At 37.6% G+C, this 18643-nt stretch overlaps 4 protein-coding genes across 4 annotated transcripts; 3 read left to right on the forward strand and 1 right to left on the reverse strand.

Annotated features, from left to right (window-relative positions):
• Positions 1-1048: 1048 nt before the first annotated feature.
• Positions 1049-3664, forward strand: LOC120015174. Its single transcript, XM_038867414.1, has 4 exons — positions 1049-2485; positions 2722-2929; positions 3019-3148; positions 3245-3664. Exons 1-4 carry the CDS (start codon positions 1653-1655, stop codon positions 3505-3507), a joined length of 1434 nt encoding a protein of 477 aa, XP_038723342.1. The 5' UTR covers positions 1049-1652; the 3' UTR covers positions 3508-3664.
• LOC120015176 (protein DMP2-like) lies at positions 3543-4399 on the reverse strand. The gene has a single exon (XM_038867416.1). It carries the CDS (start codon positions 4288-4290, stop codon positions 3742-3744), a length of 549 nt encoding a protein of 182 aa, XP_038723344.1. The 5' UTR covers positions 4291-4399; the 3' UTR covers positions 3543-3741.
• Positions 4400-9763: 5364 nt separating this feature from the next.
• On the forward strand, positions 9764-13417 carry LOC120015508 (receptor-like cytosolic serine/threonine-protein kinase RBK2). Its single transcript, XM_038867967.1, has 9 exons — positions 9764-9984; positions 10540-10643; positions 10737-11162; positions 11307-11558; positions 11644-11798; positions 11912-11991; positions 12083-12218; positions 12301-12450; positions 12739-13417. Exons 1-9 carry the CDS (start codon positions 9950-9952, stop codon positions 12913-12915), a joined length of 1515 nt encoding a protein of 504 aa, XP_038723895.1. The 5' UTR covers positions 9764-9949; the 3' UTR covers positions 12916-13417.
• A 462-nt stretch (positions 13418-13879) lies between these two features.
• On the forward strand, positions 13880-18201 carry LOC120015509 (probable prolyl 4-hydroxylase 4). The gene is made up of 7 exons (XM_038867968.1): positions 13880-14070; positions 14213-14270; positions 14366-14470; positions 14732-14789; positions 16165-16340; positions 17516-17582; positions 17691-18201. The coding sequence occupies exons 1-7, from the start codon at positions 13940-13942 to the stop codon at positions 17984-17986; spliced, it is 891 nt and encodes a 296-aa protein (XP_038723896.1). The 5' UTR covers positions 13880-13939; the 3' UTR covers positions 17987-18201.
• Positions 18202-18643: the final 442 nt, after the last annotated feature.

Below are 18643 nucleotides of genomic sequence, written 5' to 3' on the forward strand. Positions count from 1 at the left end.
CCCCCCCCCCCCCCCCTTTATTTTTGTGTTGTTTATGCACCTTTCTCATTCTTCCTTTGTCTTCATGTTTTATGTTCTTTTATTGGATTGGCAAGAAAAGCATTCAAAAGAGTGGAAGGAAAAGAAAGAAAAGCTGGAATATAGTTGTTGAGCAAGGACCGAAACTGTTTACTGAGGATAATGCTCTCGTGCAATGGAGCAATATGCCATCCTTTGGGGATCGAGGGGCGGTCCGGTACCTAAGGTACCGGACTATTGTCCTGTGCGTAATCTGAGCCGTTAGATTATAATAATCAAATCAAACGGCTGTCTGACTTCCCCTCTCTCTTTTGTTTTTGTCGAGAAGTGCAGCAAAAATCCAAAAGACAAAGGAAGAAACAGATGGGTTTTCTCCTTCATCATGTCCTCTTCGCAGCTTCGCCTCCATATTTTAATATCTACTTTGCAACTGTATGCTCTCACCTTTTATGTTTCTTTGATCAAAAAATTTTCTTTTAAAATTAAATTTTACATTCCTCTTAGACCTTAAATAACAATTTATTCATCTCCCATGAACAAAGAAAAACTTCAAAAACCATTACTAGATCTATGCTTGACAAATCAGCAAAACAAGATCTACTCAAACAAACAATTATTTCTCTCTCATGAACTCTGGTGCCCGACCCTTGCATGTATTTATCTCTCATGAACTCTGGTGCCCGACTCTTGCATGGATGTATCTCTCGTGAACTCTGGTGCCCGACCCTTGCAGGTATATAAAATCGAATACGGAGTTGTCGAATGTAGATCTGTTCAAACAAAATTGGTCTCTCTCTTGCCAGGGAAGAGGGAGGAAAGGATAGATCGCCGATTGAATTTTTTGTGAACGGAGAATAAGAGAGAGAGTAAAGGAAAGGAGAGAGGCATCTGGAGAGGAGAAAAAATTTTAGTCAAAAAAAGTTAGACCGTTGGATTTGGTTTTTGAAATCCAACCGCTCATATTACGTACAGGACGATAGTCCGGTACCTTAGGTACCGGACCGCCCCTCAACCGATCCCATCCTCCTTTGGATGGGGTGGTGAGAGACTATTTTTTTCTTTGGACCAAAAAGGCATCTTCAGAATAAAGGCTCTCATACGCTATTCCTCTCTCTTCATAGTGACTTTTTGGTATCCAGTTGGGCCTTCATATCTCTTTCTAGTGTCTATGCTAGTCCCATCATCCAAACTCCAAAGTCAACAAAGTTTTCATTAAATTATGTTGAGGTGTCTGTTAGTTGAGACCTACCAGGAAAAAAGGGTTGGTTTCTACTGTACCAAGAATCTGAAAGCCCTTTATATAATTATATTGTTTTAGACAATGATTTTTCCTTATTTCAGATTCAGGTTAGAATCCACTTTTCAACGGTGGCAGTTGGCTTGGTTTTGGATTTTAGAAAAAGGAGTTCAACAACATTGCTCCATTGTCAACGTTCAACTCACTTGTTGGAGCAGTTGCGTAGATTTTTGTCTTTACAACCACTGTCCTCTCACTGCATCATTGTCATTTTTCATCAAGACTTCTGTGTACCATCTTTTGTTCAGTACTAATGATTATTTATATCATGAAGCTTTACTGCAAAAGCTAGATGTAGTGCACTAACGTTGGTTTCAAGAACTGCAGAAGACATAAGATGTTTCACAACAATCAAAAGTCTTTTATGTTGAGTCTTGTTGGCAGGAAGCTCCGGCAGCTCTGCTCGAGGATAAAGTTGCTGCTGACTTGGAAACGTCCAAGGCCAAAAGTAGTCATCAGAAGGTTTGGAAAGCTCAACAGAAAGTGCATGACTAAATTGCAAGCAGGCACCCGCAAATCATCTGGTAAACTGGGTCGAGTTGGCTCTGAGAGGCCGATTCGAATTGCATCATTCAACGTTGCCATGTTCTCCCTTGCACCCGCAGTTCCAAAAGCTGAGGACTCGTTTACGTTCTGTCATAAGCCGGAGGACTACTTGATGTTCAAAAATGTTGATTATCATCATCCCAAGAGTATACTGAAGCAATCTCCGTTGCACGCCACAGGGAGAAGTCCCGAGCATCTCTCTGGGGAAAACAAGTTGCTGAGGCCAAAATTGAAGGTTTCAATTAATCTCCCTGATAATGAGATCTCATTGGCTCAAACGTCGGGCATGGTCACGAAAAGAATCCATGGAAGTGATGTTTTGATGAGGTCCCCAGTGTACTTCCCTTTCAATATGAATATGAGTGATGGTATGTGTGAAGAGACCTCAAGCAGTAGAAGTATTCTGGAAGTGCTAAGAGAATTGGATGCTGATATACTGTGTCTGCAAGATGTTAAGGCAGAAGAAGAGAGAGGCATGAAACCTCTGTCTGATTTGGCTGATGCTTTGGGGATGAAATATGTTTTTGCTGAGAGCTGGGCTCCAGAATATGGAAATACTGTCTTATCAAGATGGCCGATAAAGAGATGGACGGTAAAAAGGATTGCGGATGATGATGATTTCAGGTGATTTTTCTTATCCTCTCACTTCAGTTGAAGATATGATCTTGTAGATTCAGCATTGTAGTTAACAAAGCACGTTTAATGTGTTTAATAGTCAGATACTGATACTGATAAACTTTAGGAAATTGATTTGAATCATTGAAGGAAGCGTCTTGTATGCGACAGTCGCAAGCTTAATTCAGTTGAAAGTCTGTGACACTAAAATGTCATGTTCTATAATCCCATTATGTGATATGCAGGAATGTGATAAAGGCCACCATTGATGTGCCACAAGCAGGAGAATTAGACGTTTACTGCACCCAGCTTGACCATTTGGATGAAAGATGGAGAATGAAGCAGATAAACGCAATTATTCGATCAAATGACTCTCCCCATATCTTGGCAGGAGGTCTGAATTCTCTGACTGGATCAGATTATTCAATAGAGAGATGGATGGACATTGTCAAGGTAAATTTTCAATAGCCTTGATAATTTTCTCTTGGCAGCCATGAATTTAAGAAAAAAAAAATCCCTTCTGACCAAGAGAAACTATGCAGTACTATGAAGACCTTGGAAAGCCTACACCGAGGATTGAAGTTATGAAGTTTCTGAAAGAAAAAAATTACATAGATGCCAAGGACTTTGCAGGGGAATGCGAGCCAGTGGTCATCATTGCCAAAGGCCAAAGTAATAGACCTAGTCTTGATCTTCTTGTTCTTTTGCAATGTAGTCATCATAAATTGTTTGAGCGTCAAAAATTAATGTTAAAGTTTGTCAATGCAGATGTGCAGGGGACATGTAAATATGGCACGCGAGTAGATTACATCTTGGCATCACCAGACTCGTCATATGAGTTTGTTCCGGGATCATACTCAGTGATCTCATCCAAAGGTACCTCTGACCACCACATAGTTAAGGTTGATATCTTAATGTTAGGTAGGAGTTCTCAAAGAAGTGCCCTTAGACGACAACCTAACGTCAAGCAGAAAATTGTAAGAATAACCCGCTCTTGCTCTTCTAGAGGTCTATGTAAACTGAGCCCTTAATTGTGATCATGAGTCATGACATCTCATACTTAAAATTCATGAAGATTACAATTATCTTATTGAAGAAACAAACCTATATTTATATTACATTTTTTGAGACAGAAAAGTGTAGTATCCAAATCCAAGCTTTCCTAGGAAGTGTTGTCATACACCAGAAGTAATAAGACAAATACTAAATCTCACAATATTCAGAGACGTACAAATACACACACATAAATGTCACCAGAACACGCATTAGGACTTTTGTGACTTGTCATCACTTGAAGGGTACCCGATTCCGTGGCGATTGTTAGGGAACAACATGAACACCACCCCAGAAATGGCACCTATGGCAGGTGGCAAAGCCATCATCAAAGCCTTCTCAGTGGACTCAAAAGATGGATAAAAGCAGTTCACTGTGTTGGAATCCAGGAGAGCCAAAACAGCAAACACAATCAATGAAAAGAAAGCATGAACAAAGTCCCCAAAACGCAGCTTGTAATTCGACAAGTTCACTGAGTCAGAGTTTCGAGATGGCCAAAGTCCTTTTGCAGTAACAATTCCATAGTGAGTGAGACCATCACTGCCGGTGTAACTGTCTGTGAAAGAAGCAAAACAGCAAGAAAAGCCACAAACCCCTACGAGAAAGCCGGTAAGGTACTTGTTGATGGTGTGGCAATGACCATTGTTGGTTAAGAGAGGATTAAGGAATTGAAACATGAAAACTGTTCCGGTTGGGAGGAACTTTACGAAGTTACCAACTCCGGTGAACGTCTTGTTCTGGATTGAGCTAGTTTTGGCCATCTAGGTAGTGTTTCTGTGTTATATCTAGGATGTGTGTTTTTGTTTTGGTTGATGATTCTTGCAGATAGCTTTGGCAGGTGTAGAGCTTATTTATAGTAGTGAAAGATATGGGTAGAAGAAGTTTGTGTTACTTAGAATGTGGCGTGCAAAGTATAGAATGCTTTGGCTTTCACTCTTAGAAAAGGTGGCCTTCATTGCCAATCCAAGCTTCTCTTGTGGATTGAATTTGTTGGGGTTTGGAACCACTGCTTAATTAGGAAAAAAAGAAAACAATATAATCACTACACCTTAATCTTAATGAGAGTAATACCAATAATCTGTAAACATTTGTATTAGTAATAGACATATATAATTTGGTTAGACAAACAAGAAATCAAATTTACTGGTTCTCTGATGTTAATTCTACTTAGATTATGCGTATCCGAAACCGCAATCTTGTGATTATACTATAATTAAATTAATGCTCAAGTGTATTTGCCAATTTGATATTCATATATGTTCATTTGCATGTATGAGCTTGAAATTGATCAAAGATGGTTAGAGTAGTCTTCTTCTTCATAAATTAGGCGTGAAGTTTTCCCTTGATTGGGTTTGCAAGCAAATGTCACACCAGTATTTTTTTTGGGTATTATTTATTTGTCATTTCCATGCAGTTTTTTCTCTAGGGTTTCAACCTACCTAATTTTATTGAATTAACGTGCAAGGTTTAGAAACCCATCAGGAACTATCGCTGGCTAAACAAAACAAAACATGGAATGCCCCATTTTCAGCTTTCAAATAATTCCATTCAGACGTTTCAGTCCATTCCTACCTACTTCAGGCTGTAAAGTCTTTTTTTGTTACAGTACCACCTTTGTATTCAACTATTCAAGTTTCTTTGGATGCTAAAAATTCAAGCTTGAGCTCTCCAGCTGACTTGAATTTGATTTTGAATAAAAATCCAAAATCCAATGCAACTTTATATAGAAGGAAGGTTCAATGCAACTTTTGTCTGATATAAGTGTGTTTGAATTGAGGGAGATTAGAGAAAGAAAAGAGAATTTCTTTTTGAATAATTTAGAAAAAATTAAACGGATGAATTTGTTGAGAAACGAGGAAAAAATTTCTTTAAATTTTTATCGAAATACTTCATCCTCAAATGAATTCATTTGTTGGAAATGTCCGACTAATTAAATTATTTATAAATTAAAATTTTATTTTATATTTGTATATAGTACTTTAACATAAAAAATAAGAATAAATTAGACTATTTTTTTCTTTTATTTTTATCTATTCAAATATGAAAGAAAAAATATTATTCTTTCCATTATTTTTCTCTTCCCCAATTTCCTCAATCAACATTGTTTGTTTGTAAAACTTGCGTGAGAATTGGGGTTAGCCGAGTGGCGGCTCACCCACCATTCCACCAAAGACAGTATTCTCATCGGTGGGGTGGCGTGGGGATAAGGATTACCTTTGGGTCTTATGCATAAAAACAATTAAGGAAAGAACACATCAAACAAGTGGATAACTCTTTGCAGGATTCAGGAACACACGCTTCATATCATACCTGCAGCTACCTTCCTTTCAAGGCACAAAGTTGCCACCCAAAGACTAAACACCCCCTCCCATCCAACAAGAAAAACCTTGCAACTCAATACCCAAAATCAAAACAAAAAAAAGGAAGGAATCCAATCAATCCATGCAACTCCACCAATATACCAAAGAGCTCAAGCATACAAAATTCCAAAGAACATGTACCACCACAGGCTTGGAAACTCAATTAGGACTAAAATTACACGAACAAAATCAAGATCAAAATCATCTTCATCTGACCAAATACTTGTCCATCTTTCTTTATTTTTATCTTTACATTACACAGGAGGAGACATTACAACTTCTTCCCAATTCACAACACAACAGAAACCTTCACAGCCTCACAGCTTCTCTACAAACAAACAACCACCCACTACTACTTCTCTACTATTACAAATTAACCCCAACATTCCCTTGCCTTCCCAATTACCAGTCCATAACATAATAAGATATACCCCCAATTAACCATTGAAACCCAATAAACAAAAACCACCCAGATAACATAACTTAACAGTCACAGAAAACATTTATCAAATTCGACTCATATATTTCACCTGATTTTCAGATCTATCCCCCCGTTTGAAAAAAAATAATCACAGGATGATAAGATCTTGAAATCAAGAGAAAGGCCAACCATGGGAAGAGAGGAAGATTGGAGAAACTGATTCGGATACCGGAGCATGGCTTCACAAACTTTTTTTATTTTCGGATTAGGAACTAATCCAGTCGGAGCAACCGCCGGAGATCTCTGGTTGCAGAGTCGTCGACGGTAAGTTGCTTCTTCTTCGAGAAGGACGGCAAAGGGAGGGAGCTTGGAGATGGAGACATCGCGAAAGCGGATCCGGCGTACACGTCACCGTTCTCAACCAACGGAGACATCAGATCCACGATCCAGGTATGCTTCGGTACCTTCTCCGGATCTGGACCAAGACGATCCGTCCCTGTCACCATCATACCACCGTTGTTTTCCTTCTTAGATGCCGCCTCGCTTCTCTTGATCTGCGAATCCAAGGATTGTCCTCGCCGCAAAATCGTCACGTTCTCCATCACGAGATTCACGTTGCTGCGGCTGGCGTTTGTGTTTCCATAATTGTTACTCCTCGCAACCGTCGCCGCCCTCAGATCTTCAACAGAGCTCGATCTCTTCGAGACCGACGGAGGCTGCTCCGACTGGCTCCGCCTCTTCTGTTCCGATCTATCAAACCGTACAGCTGGTTTCCTATAATTAGATCTGGGGTTAGAATTAACGATAGGGTTAGGACTTCCATTATAAGCCCTCCGGCGATGGTGAAACACAACCGGTGGTCCTCGAATCCGTTCGATCAAACAATCCTGAGGCCTCAACACCTCGGTCCCCATAGCTTTCAAATTAAATCCCTAAAATCCTCAGAAAAAAAAAGGGTTCGAATCGAGAGAGGATAAGATAATCGTTTTAACAATAGTTTCTCTTTCTCTCTCTCTTTCGCTTCTTCCTTCTCTCACATCGATTAAGCCTCTGAAGGAGAAATGAAGAAGAAACAAGAAGGGGGAGGAGACCTCTCTCTGTATTTGGTGTTGTAATCTGCGTCGTCTATGGAGGTCGCTTGGGAAGGAGCATTTACTATATAGGAGAGAAAGGAAGGGGGTGGGGGGCTATCAGCGCGTGAAGGATAGATAGAGACGTACCGCGTGGACCTTACGGGGCCTACAGTGGGGCCTACTTGACTGAACTGTTTGTTTGTTTGCGGGTAGAGTAAACGGTGTTAAGTTGTCTGTATCTTTGCTTTTCGACGGAAATTATTTGGGAGGGTGGGGTCCATTAGCATTAGGTTTGTGGTGCTGGCAAACCTAATATTTTTAAATATCTTGTCATGTCGGCCTTTTTCTTTATTTTTATTACCATGATTTGGAATTGTATTCTCAATTCTGCCATTGATATATTTTCCTTTTTTTTGTTTTATAAATAAACCATATCATATAAATTTATTTTTTGAATATCTGATGTGGATTTAAACCTAGTAAAAATCGATCTCAACACCTTTTGAAGTTTTAAATTGATACGATTTAATCTTAGAGAGACTTACTATCAAGCTAGCTCTAAGTGTTAGAGCTTAAAACTTGCTAACGGCTCTATAAAAAAAATTGCTCACAAAAGTTATCAAAAATTAAATTTAAGAGCCTTTTTATTTTGGTGAGCCTTTTGCATAAGAGCTCCCCAATATGAAGAAAGTCATGCATCTTTGGTTCAAAGTGAATAATATTAATTCATAATGTTCGGGTTGGATTTTTTGAGAGAGTGAGAGACTCTGAATTAATTCAATTATTGTCTCCTAAAAAAATTTAATAGTGTCCCTTTGAATGATTGGTCATTTATAAAGCATAGCCATAAGGTCACTTGCTTTAATTGCACTTATTCATCAAAGATTATTATACCTAAACCCCACAAACCCTTCCACTTTATTTATTCTAAATATTGTTTAGTTAAAACTAATCTTTCTTCTTCTTTATAAAAAGACACTTCAATCTTTATGTGTGGATTGGTTTAGCCAAGATTCCAAACATCAGAATCATGCTACATTATTTCAGACAAAGGGATATTACTTTCTTAATATTAAAAATTTTACTTTATATAATGCATAAATGACAAATAAATCTGGAATTTATATATCATTATTTGATTATTTGGCTCCACCAAATTCTTCAATGAATTTTCTTTCTCTTAAAAATGAATATAAAGCAATAAAGGAACAAATACTATAAACTTTTGAGAAGTATGGGGTCAATCAATAATGTTTTTTATTTTATTTTTTTAAACACAGAGAAATTCGAACCCTAGTCATCATGATAATACACATCATCTTTATCACTTCAATTATTGACTCGGGTGTCAATCAATAATGCTCTCTTGTCTCCTTCCTATCAAAGAAGAATATTAAAAAGTAATATCATGTGAGATGAGAATATTAAGAAGTAATCACTTGCAATATATTGCCATGTTTATTCCATGCTTATTTACTATCTATGATTCTGGGTTTTTACTATATAAACCTGAGATTACTCTTTAGGTTATTTTTTTTTATGGTAAATAAATTTTTATATTTGGCTTTATTCAAGAAATAATAGAAAGGGAAGTTGCCTCTCTGTTTCATAGTCAGCAAAACTTTATTGGTTCTTACCTTTTGTTTTTCATTTGGATAGGGACAAGGAGGACAACCTACTTGGTTGTGACCTGTCTGTCTCAAGAGAAGTAAGTAGGATCATGGAAATTTCTTCACTAATTAAGATATTTATATTGTTGTCAATTGAAGTAATTTGTCTGACTAGTCAACACAAGAAAAATGTAAGAAACTCACATGTTAGTTACACTTTTTTTTTTTGAATATATATACATGCAACCAATCAGGGTTAAGGGCTTTGCAATAGAGATCACTGTCTGTTTGCTAGTGTGGAATCTACACCGATTTTTTGAATTTGATAAAAAGACTATATATATGTGATTAAAACAACAATGATTTTTAATGATTTTTATTGTAGGGGTCCTCGTCCAGACCAACCAGATTCTCTTTCTATCACAATCAACACTATTAGTCAAGGTCTATGGTCTCTAGCCGACTAGCCCCATTTGTCAGCTGGGCTTACTTTTTACGAGTCCAAAGGATAGGCCCATGGAGCTTAACAGTAATAGACCAGGCTTAAATCAAGTAGGCCCAAAAGGCCTCGATCTAAACACAGTAACATACTAATGAATCTCTTGGGGAAGTGGAAGAAAGAGGAAAACGGATGTAGCCCAAAAAATGAGGTGGGCCGTCATTGTGGCCAAATGGGCTTGAAGCGGCCCATTTGGCCACATTTATCGGCCCACTTGATCTTATTTGTTACCGTTTTCTACCCAAGAAAAAATGGCAACCCACAAACAAAGAAGCGATTTTTATGCAACTGATGAGGTGAGATGTCAAGCAAATATGGATGCTGGAGAAACAAAGGGAAACCATGTCAACCGCTATTTTCATCTTGCTCTCCCACTCTCATTCTCTCCCTTGCATCTCTCTCTGTCATTTCCTTTGGTTTGTGAGGCCTCTCTGGTTCGGTCATCTTTTGGGAATTCATGGAAGATGTCCGAGAACCTTCTGCCGCTTCATGGTATTTTCTCTGTCTCACTTTTTCACAATGCTCATTAAAGACTGGCATTTCATGTGGCTTTGATTTTCTGAGATTAAAATAAAAGAAAGGCTTTGGATCCTGGAGCAGGTTGGGTTTGGAAATGTTGCTACTTGAACCCAATTTTCCTTTCGTTTCCTTTCCTGGGTTATGAAATGACTCGTTACGGCTCGTTAAATCTCTTAGTCTATGAATTCTTCATTTCTGATATTCAAGCTTTATGGGTGATAAAACAGGCATTTTTACAGCATTCCTGTCATAAATATCCCATTTTTCAGGCACATTATATACTTCAATTGCCATGTTGTGATCTATCTAAGTATATATCTTGAAATGTTGATATTGTGCAATATTTCATGTTTATTATTCTACTGTCCTTTTTGATCTGGTTCAAATTATGAGAACAGCCAATGCCCATCTAAAGGTTATAAGACATTGTACATTTTACCTTTACCGAAAACCCACAACGGCAGGAATCTCATGCACTGAACTGTCATTTGCAACATGTTCTTAACTAGGCATATTTTACTTTGACAGCAAAGGTTCTCGGGACATTGCTGAGGAAAGTCGAGAAAGGAAGCTTACTTCTGTAACAGACAGAAGATCACGGGCTTGTTTGTCTGACCCTCTGGAATCTCATGGTATATAGATAGTTTCAATGTTCTCTTAAAGCCCTTCCATATTTTCTTGGCACCATTGATTGCACTGCTGATGACATGATTGTATAATTTTAGACTTGCAACTTTTGGGTGTCGAGGATGATAGCATGGACCAATCATCTCCAAGAGGAGTTCTTGATAAGTGCTCAACCACTATGGAATCTGAAAAAAGTAGCGTCGAATCTGAAAAAAATAGCATAGAATCTGAAAAACCTCCCAAGGCCAGCACTTCTCAATCAGAAAGCCAAATAAATCCCATAGCACCGATTCATTTGCGTCGCTTCTTTCGTGCATTGAAAGAAGGACCTGCAGCACACTTTCGGACCATACCTCCTTTGAAAAGTGTACCAAAGCTCACCAGAAAGAAAAACAAAAGAATTAGAGACTCGGTAGCTTCTTCTTTCATTACTTTTTTTGATGCTGATCTATGCTATTTCAAATCTTCCTGGAAGAACTTTGCACTGTCAGAGCTTGAAGCTGCTACCAACAACTTCAGCCATGGTTTGTACTTTGTGCTTTCTTCACAATCTAAGAATATAGTTTAAATTTCGGACTCTATTTTGAACTGTGAGCTTCATCGAACTTGATGATTAAGTTTTCCATGGCCAAAAGAATGTGTTTTAAGTTTGCAATGTTTTTATATAGAAAATTTGATTGGAGAAGGAGGGTATGCTGAAGTCTACAAGGGAGAATTGCCAGATGGACAGCTTGTTGCAATCAAACGACTAACCAGAGGTTCCCCAGAAGAGATGACTACAGACTTCTTGTCTGAGCTTGGGATTATAGTTCATATTGATCATCCCAATCTTGCTAAATTAATTGGGTATGGGGTAGAAGGGGGAATGCACCTTGTTCTTCAGTTGTCTCCGCATGGGAGCCTATCCTCTTTGCTTTATGGTTTGTCCATCATTTTGAAGGTTTTGATGTTCAAATCGTCAAAATTTAATAGCTACTTGATTTACTAGATTCTTTTTGTTCCCAGGATCAAAGGAAAAACTGGATTGGGCCATCCGATTCAAGGTAGCTTTAGGGACTGCTGAGGGCCTGCATTATCTACATGAGGGTTGCCAGAGGAGAATTATTCACAAAGACATCAAGGCCTCTAACATATTGCTTACAGAGGATTTCGAGCCCCAGGTAACATTTCTGACTTAATGATAGAATCCAACTGTATTTGCAAAACCAACATATCCATACAAGTCTTTACGTCTCTTATTCTTCCGTTTGTTTAATTTAATACATCAATCCAGATTTCTGATTTTGGGCTTGCGAAGTGGCTACCAGATCAATGGACTCATCACACTGTAGATAAAGTTGAAGGCACATTTGGGTTTGTAATCCAAATCTTCATATTTTACAAAAAGACTCTGATTTTCTTTTCTTTGTGATCTGCAATTTGATCTCATGTCCTATTTTATCAGTTACCTTCCTCCAGAGTTTTTCATGCATGGTATAGTAGATGAGAACACAGATGTATATGCTTATGGGGTTTTGCTATTAGAGCTCATTACAGGACGACAGGCTTTAGATAGTTCACAGCAAAGCCTTGTGATGTGGGTATGTTTGATTCTGATACTGCACAAGTCTAGCGGATTTGATTGACACTGGGAGCTGAAAATTTCTTTAACAATTGTTTCAGGCCAAACCCTTGATCATGAAGAATAGCATCGAAGAGCTTGTTGATCCAACTATTGATGAGCCCTGTGACTCGGAAGAGATGAAACGTGTGGTCTTCACAGCTAGTATGTGTATACATCAGGATCCAGCAGAACGACCTCAAATGAGTCAGGCATACCTTTTTTAAAATAGAAACGCTTCTTTTATTTTCTCAGTGAAATTATCATCTCTGGCTTCTATAGTAACGACTATGAATGAATAGGACTCTAGCCACTAATATTATGCATAGTTTGGAGAAGAATGCATGGGAAGATTTGAATACTCCAGCAGAATTCAATATACGTTTTGTTGATATAAAAATGAAAATTAGGCAAACCGTGGAGAGTAATGGTGGTTTGATGACTATGTTTTAGAGTTACACAGCCCGTTTTGACTGAATAGGTTTTTGCACCTGATGCAGGTTCTGCAGATTTTGAAGGGTGATGAAAGCACATTGCAGCAGGTCAAACTACACCAGAACTCGAAACTTCAAAGATCATACTCTGAGGAACTCTGTGATGCAGACGAATCCAATCCAGCCACGTATTTGAATGATCTTCATCGACATATGGAGGTTGTTTTAGGCCACAGTGACTAAGGTTAAATCTACATCTGTTGTTGATGAAGTTTCAACACTAGGGTGCTGCAGAGGTGCCATGACTGAAATTTGATCCTTCCTTGAATCAACGAGTGATTACTGTTTCAGTTTCGACAACATACTACTGAGTTTGCCTCATTGATGAACCCTGGACTGAGCTACTGAATCAGTTTGGGAAGAAGTAAATAGGCCTGAAGCAAGAGAAGGAAAAATAGTAGAAAGGAGAGAGCCAGGTTAACCTTATTGTTTTGTAATGGCAAGTTACATGTCATGTATTATTAGTGTTCTCAAGAGAATGGAGAAAATCTCATGAATGGGATTTTATCAGAGGCAATGTTTTCTGCAGCGGAATTCAAATACATATGTATGAAGTGGGAGGGATTGCTTTTCACAGTCTCTTATGGTTTGGAAAAGGTTACCATAAGCTAAAGTATATGTGGAAACATTTGGTGACCAGTCATGTTGTGTGTAAAGTTTGCAAATCCAAATGTTCTATTAGCAACTTCTAAGTTTTTTTCTCACCGAAAACACAGCAAGTGTGCCCTTTCGACCATTAAATTTGACAGGTTAATTGAATCGAGACTTAATACAAACTACTTAAGAATAGATGCATCAATTTATAATCGAATTCTCAACTTCAAATGGGATTCTTTACGTCTTAAATCTAAAGAGAGCAAACTATCGCTAAGTGGTAAATTAGAAGCATTAATTACATACTAAATTAGACAGGTCCAGTAACACCACATTAGAATTTGTGTAATAAGATGTTTTATGGGATATGAGGTTTATGGGTCAATTGTTCGGTAGGCATTTAGGAGGGTTTCACGTTATAAAAAATGGAAGAGAAGTGTCTTTAAACGGTGCGTTTAGTATCTTGTCAAAACTCATAATAATATCAATACAACCAAACGCATCCATCGGCGCGTGGAGTGACAGTTAAACGACTCAGATATGGATTAGAGCTGATGATAACAGTTATATTGATAATCTCTCTCTCTCTCTGGTTTGGGATCCAATTAGAGTCATGGCTACCGAAATTCAGCCGTCACATTTACTCTTCTTGTTCTCGATCTCTTTAGTTTTCAGCGCCTACGAAGCTTCGGCAACCTCCATCATCAATCCTGCCAAAGTCAAACAGGTTTCATGGAAGCCAAGGTCTTTCTCGCTCTATCAATATGCTTTTTCTCGACTTTCTCAGCGACCAACCAGATTCCGATGACAAGTTTTTTGTTTTTACATTCTCCTTAAAGAAGAAATGTTGATAGGATTGTTCTAACATGAATCTGATTATTTGCAGAGCATTCGTGTACGAAGGTTTCCTTACGGACCTAGAATGCGATCATTTGATCTCTCTCGTGAGTTGCATTATCAATTCTTTTATCTTCAAGTATGGGTTAAAATTTGTTTGGTTTGGTTTGTTTTAGTAATTGTTTATTGATCTTTCAATTAGGCAAAATCGGAGCTGAAACGATCTGCTGTTGCTGACAATTTGAGTGGAGAGAGCAAGCTCAGTGAAGTGCGAACAAGCTCAGGGATGTTTATCTCTAAAGGAAAGGTTGCTTCTTTGTTGCTCTTAATTCTTTTGCAATACTGGGATGCATTTATTAATGAAGTGACTACTATTGGATATCAAAATAGATTTATGGTTTTCCTTGAACAGAAATGTATTATTGTACTGAAACATGTAAAACTATTAGTAACTGAGGGTAACTGGACTTGACTCGGTTATGTATGACCACCGTGAAGTTATGATATTCTGTTTCATGTTCAGAAATTCTGCCATTGCATTGTTTAAAATTTTCATTTCTTTTTGTAGGATGCTATTGTTGCTGGTATAGAGGAAAAAATTGCAACATGGACGTTTCTTCCAAAAGGTATGCTATAATTTAAATAACTCAGCATCTTATCCATGTTCCTTTATTGCATACAATTTTCAAGCACTAGTAAACTTCAAACAATTTTTTGTGCATTTTGGTCCAAGGATCATATACTGAATTCTGGAATAGGAAAATATAAGTGTAAGCTGTTATTTTCGTGGTAAGTCATGTTTATTTATGAGATATAATGAACTATCATAGTGTTGGGTGTCTTTGTTTTATTTTCTTAAAGTGGATTGATTTTGATGTGGTGTCGTGTACTGGGTAGGAGACACAAAATATATTTATTTTTTCTTTCAATAGTATCTGACATATACAATGATAGTTCTAGCCATACAAAACAATGCAAACAGAGAAGGGTAGGAGAGTAATCCTTAAATTTGGGTTCTATGCTTGTTAGTTTATTTAATCACCCGTGTTTAATTCAAATGGCCTTATTATATAATCCCAAAATCTTCCTAACACTTGACCAGTGCGTATGCTGGGCCCTTTTGCTGAGCACATGTGAGTACTACTTGATTCAAGATTGTTTATAATCCAGTATAAGAGCAGGGTATAGGATTTGCTGTTTTTTGAACTTAATTTACGTCTTCTTTTCTTTGGTTTAGTTCCATGTAAATTTGGTGAGAGGTGTTTTCTTGCCTAGTTTGGGCTTTAATAGACAGATGTCAAAATTCAGTAAAGACAAATGACAACTTTGAGAATAGAAAATGATAATGCTATTTGGTTTTCTCAAGTAATGCTATGTTGCTAGCTTGATTGGGGGTGTGGCATTTGGTAAAGCACTAAAGCATCAGTACTAATTCGTCAAAATCCTGGGCCATGAGGTTTTACTCTTAAGGGAACATTTGTCCTGGTTTATCAGGCATTATGTGGTGCATTGAGATGATACATGCTTGATACTTAGATTATGTGATCTGCAAGGAAATTATTGAGAAGTATTAACAATTAAAAATTAGAGAATATGTGGCCATCAGATCATTTCTAGTGAATTGTTGAATATTAAAAGTAGTAATTTACCAATTACCAGTTAGTAAAAGGAAATTAAAATTTCTTGAATGTGTTCTCTCTTGAAAATTAAAGATATTATGACAATACCTTCTAAGTTGATGTTTCTTTTTATAATATTATTTCTCTAAAATGTCTTCTTTTGGCATTTGGAAAAAAGATCACTGGTTGTGTCTTTATTTTATTATGCTTTTTCTTGAAGATTTTTCTATGTGAAAGAATAAAAGATGGAAAATTCACTTCACTGATATGACAAAGGATGGAGATCTTTGTACCTGATAGCGTGATTCTTTTTTTCCTTCAACATTTTTGTATTTGCCTTTAGAGATGAACAAAAAAATGTTTTTGTGGTTTTCATTATCAGAAAATGGGGAAGACATACAGGTTTTGAGGTATGAGCATGGGCAGAAATATGACCCACATTACGATTACTTTACTGACAAGGTTAATATTGCTCGTGGAGGACATCGCGTGGCAACGGTGCTCATGTATCTTACTGACGTAGTCAAAGGTGGTGAAACTGTGTTCCCCTCGGCCGAGGTTATTACTAGTACCTTATTCCTTCTGTTTATTCTGATCCTTTTTAATGCTCATAGTCAGGCAAGCAGTTTGGTTGTTTTTTCTCATTTAATGCATTTTGTGCAATTAGATAGAATTAAATCACATTTGCAGTGTCTTACCTGGTGCAGTTTTGGTCCTGTCAAAGTGGGTATTAAGAGCACTATTTCACAAGTTGTGGTTGTCACGTTGTGATTAACTTTAATGCTCAACCTCACAAGATAACATATTTCCAAATTTATAGATTCTCATGATAGTTCATTTGAATTGATAATGTAATTTTTAACTCGTGAACAATAGTTTGTTGCTTTAATGTCATATTATTTAGTAAATATGCATGAACTGTTCATATATCAACTTGTATTCACAGCCCATTGACGTGGGATAATGGTAGCTGAGATCCCAAATTCCAAAAGCTGTTACATGGCACATCAACCACGGTTGAAACTGTGAATACCAGGCATTTTACTGATCTATCATATCTGGGATGAGCTGCAGGGTAATAGATTTACCAGACCCTTGTCATGGAATCAATGATATGATATGGCAAGGTAAAACTTCGGGAAGCTTAGGCCTGAGAAACAATCCACACTAAAGTCAACTCCAATATTCCACTATAAATATTGAGAAATACACTCGAGAATTTTGTATTAATCCAGATCATTAAGAAAATTGGAAAGTGATCAATATTACCTCTATTATATGTTTGCTTTAACCTCAACTTTTTCCTAGGATCTTAAGATATAATTTTTTTTTCACTTTTTTTGATTTTTGTGATTTACATTAGTTAGTAGTTACCATCCCTGATTGATATTTCTTGCTATTGAAGTTGACTGTTCATCCTTCTGTATGGTAACCATGAGTCCATGACAATGCTTAGGAGCTCTCTTTATGTGTTGTTGACCTATTTCATGGTAGCTCAAGTTCTTGGGATGTATGGTAATAACATTATATTGGAGTGCCGGTTTTTATGAAGGGTTTAGTTATATGGCTCCAGATCTTTCTGTCTCTGTTTAGTGTCCAAAGTTGCCTTACTGACCTGCATGTAAGGAGGTGGTTTGAGTTGTATGTGAATGCTTGACAGATATTACTGGCCTGGTTATTTTTTATCGTCTTTTAGAATTATGAGTACCTAACAATAGGGACTTGACAAGCAGGAACCTACTCGTCATAAGGGTGCGGCCAATGTTGAGCTTTCTGAATGTGCAAAGAAAGGAATTGCAGGTGAGCTGCCTGCTGCCTTATAGATTATGGATCCTTTTTGAGCATTCATTTTGCTACATTTCCTTTATGTCAGATTTCTGATTGGCGTTCTATATCCTTTTTACTTAGTGAAACCACGACGAGGAGATGCCCTTCTTTTCTTCAGTCTCCATCCGACTGCTGTCCCGGACCCACTTAGTCTCCACGCTGGGTGCCCGGTGATCGAAGGTGAAAAATGGTCAGCAACAAAGTGGATCCATGTAGACTCATTTGACAAGAACGTAGAAGCTGGTGGAAACTGTGCAGACCGTCATGAGAGTTGCGAGAGATGGTCTGCCCTCGGCGAGTGCACCAAGAACCCAGAGTACATGGTGGGATCTTCTGACCTTCCTGGCTATTGTAGGCGGAGTTGCAAGGCATGTTAAGCATTTTTGCCCGCGGATTCCCATGCAGAAAATCCTCTCCTTTATCGTCTCCATCGCGCTGGTTCGTAATCAAATTTTGGTGGATATACTTGTTCATTGTAACAATTTTTTGCTTTCCTTTCCGTTCTTCATCGACATTACTGATCTAAACACATTCTGTATTGCTTACTGTTTTAATATTTTCTGTTATCATTGTTAGTATGATTCAAAACCAATCCTTTCATCTTTTTATTTAGAACTGAACCAAAACTGGTCACATCTGTTAGGCTCTGATAATACAAACAAATGTGCAGCTGGAGAAATATGTTGTCATGTTGCTGACTTTTGTCTTATCACACCAATATATTCCCCACTAAAACGACCAATACAATCTTCCATGATAAGCACGAATAATAGAAAAAGATAAGAATCATAGTCATTGCATTCTTCATTTGACTCTGAAATCAAAATATTATCATAGGAGATCATAAAAATAGAGATAAGGATTCTCTCTCCACCCTTTGTATGTTGTCTCCAAGTCCACAAGCCATTTTTTTACCTTAAAAAACAGAGGGTTCGACCAACTGAAGCTAGGGCACATTTCTTTGGTTTAGATGTCCTTTCTTAGTGCATGAATGTATCCCCATTATTGAAAATCTGAAGCATCTATAGGATTTG

The sequence above is a fragment of the Tripterygium wilfordii genome, chromosome 14 (genome assembly GCF_013401445.1).
Source record: "Tripterygium wilfordii isolate XIE 37 chromosome 14, ASM1340144v1, whole genome shotgun sequence".
Lineage (NCBI taxonomy): Eukaryota > Viridiplantae > Streptophyta > Magnoliopsida > Celastrales > Celastraceae > Tripterygium > Tripterygium wilfordii.

Excerpts from the sequence above, each read along its gene's own strand:
- LOC120015509 (XM_038867968.1), top strand. The coding sequence starts at position 13,940 with ATGGCTACCGAAATTCAGCCGTCACATTTACTCTTCTTGTTCTCGATC. Across the intron at positions 14,271-14,365 it reads GCGATCATTTGATCTCTCTC|GCAAAATCGGAGCTGAAACG; the intron begins GTGAGTTGCATT and ends TCTTTCAATTAG. Across the intron at positions 14,471-14,731 it reads TGTTTATCTCTAAAGGAAAG|GATGCTATTGTTGCTGGTAT; the intron begins GTTGCTTCTTTG and ends TTCTTTTTGTAG.
- LOC120015174 (XM_038867414.1), top strand. The coding sequence starts at position 1,653 with ATGTTTCACAACAATCAAAAGTCTTTTATGTTGAGTCTTGTTGGCAGG. Across the intron at positions 2,486-2,721 it reads GCGGATGATGATGATTTCAG|GAATGTGATAAAGGCCACCA; the intron begins GTGATTTTTCTT and ends TGTGATATGCAG. Across the intron at positions 2,930-3,018 it reads GATGGATGGACATTGTCAAG|TACTATGAAGACCTTGGAAA; the intron begins GTAAATTTTCAA and ends GAAACTATGCAG.
- LOC120015176 (XM_038867416.1), bottom strand. The coding sequence starts at position 4,290 with ATGGCCAAAACTAGCTCAATCCAGAACAAGACGTTCACCGGAGTTGGT.
- LOC120015508 (XM_038867967.1), top strand. The coding sequence starts at position 9,950 with ATGGAAGATGTCCGAGAACCTTCTGCCGCTTCATG. Across the intron at positions 9,985-10,539 it reads GAACCTTCTGCCGCTTCATG|CAAAGGTTCTCGGGACATTG; the intron begins GTATTTTCTCTG and ends TTACTTTGACAG. Across the intron at positions 11,559-11,643 it reads CCTATCCTCTTTGCTTTATG|GATCAAAGGAAAAACTGGAT; the intron begins GTTTGTCCATCA and ends TTTTGTTCCCAG.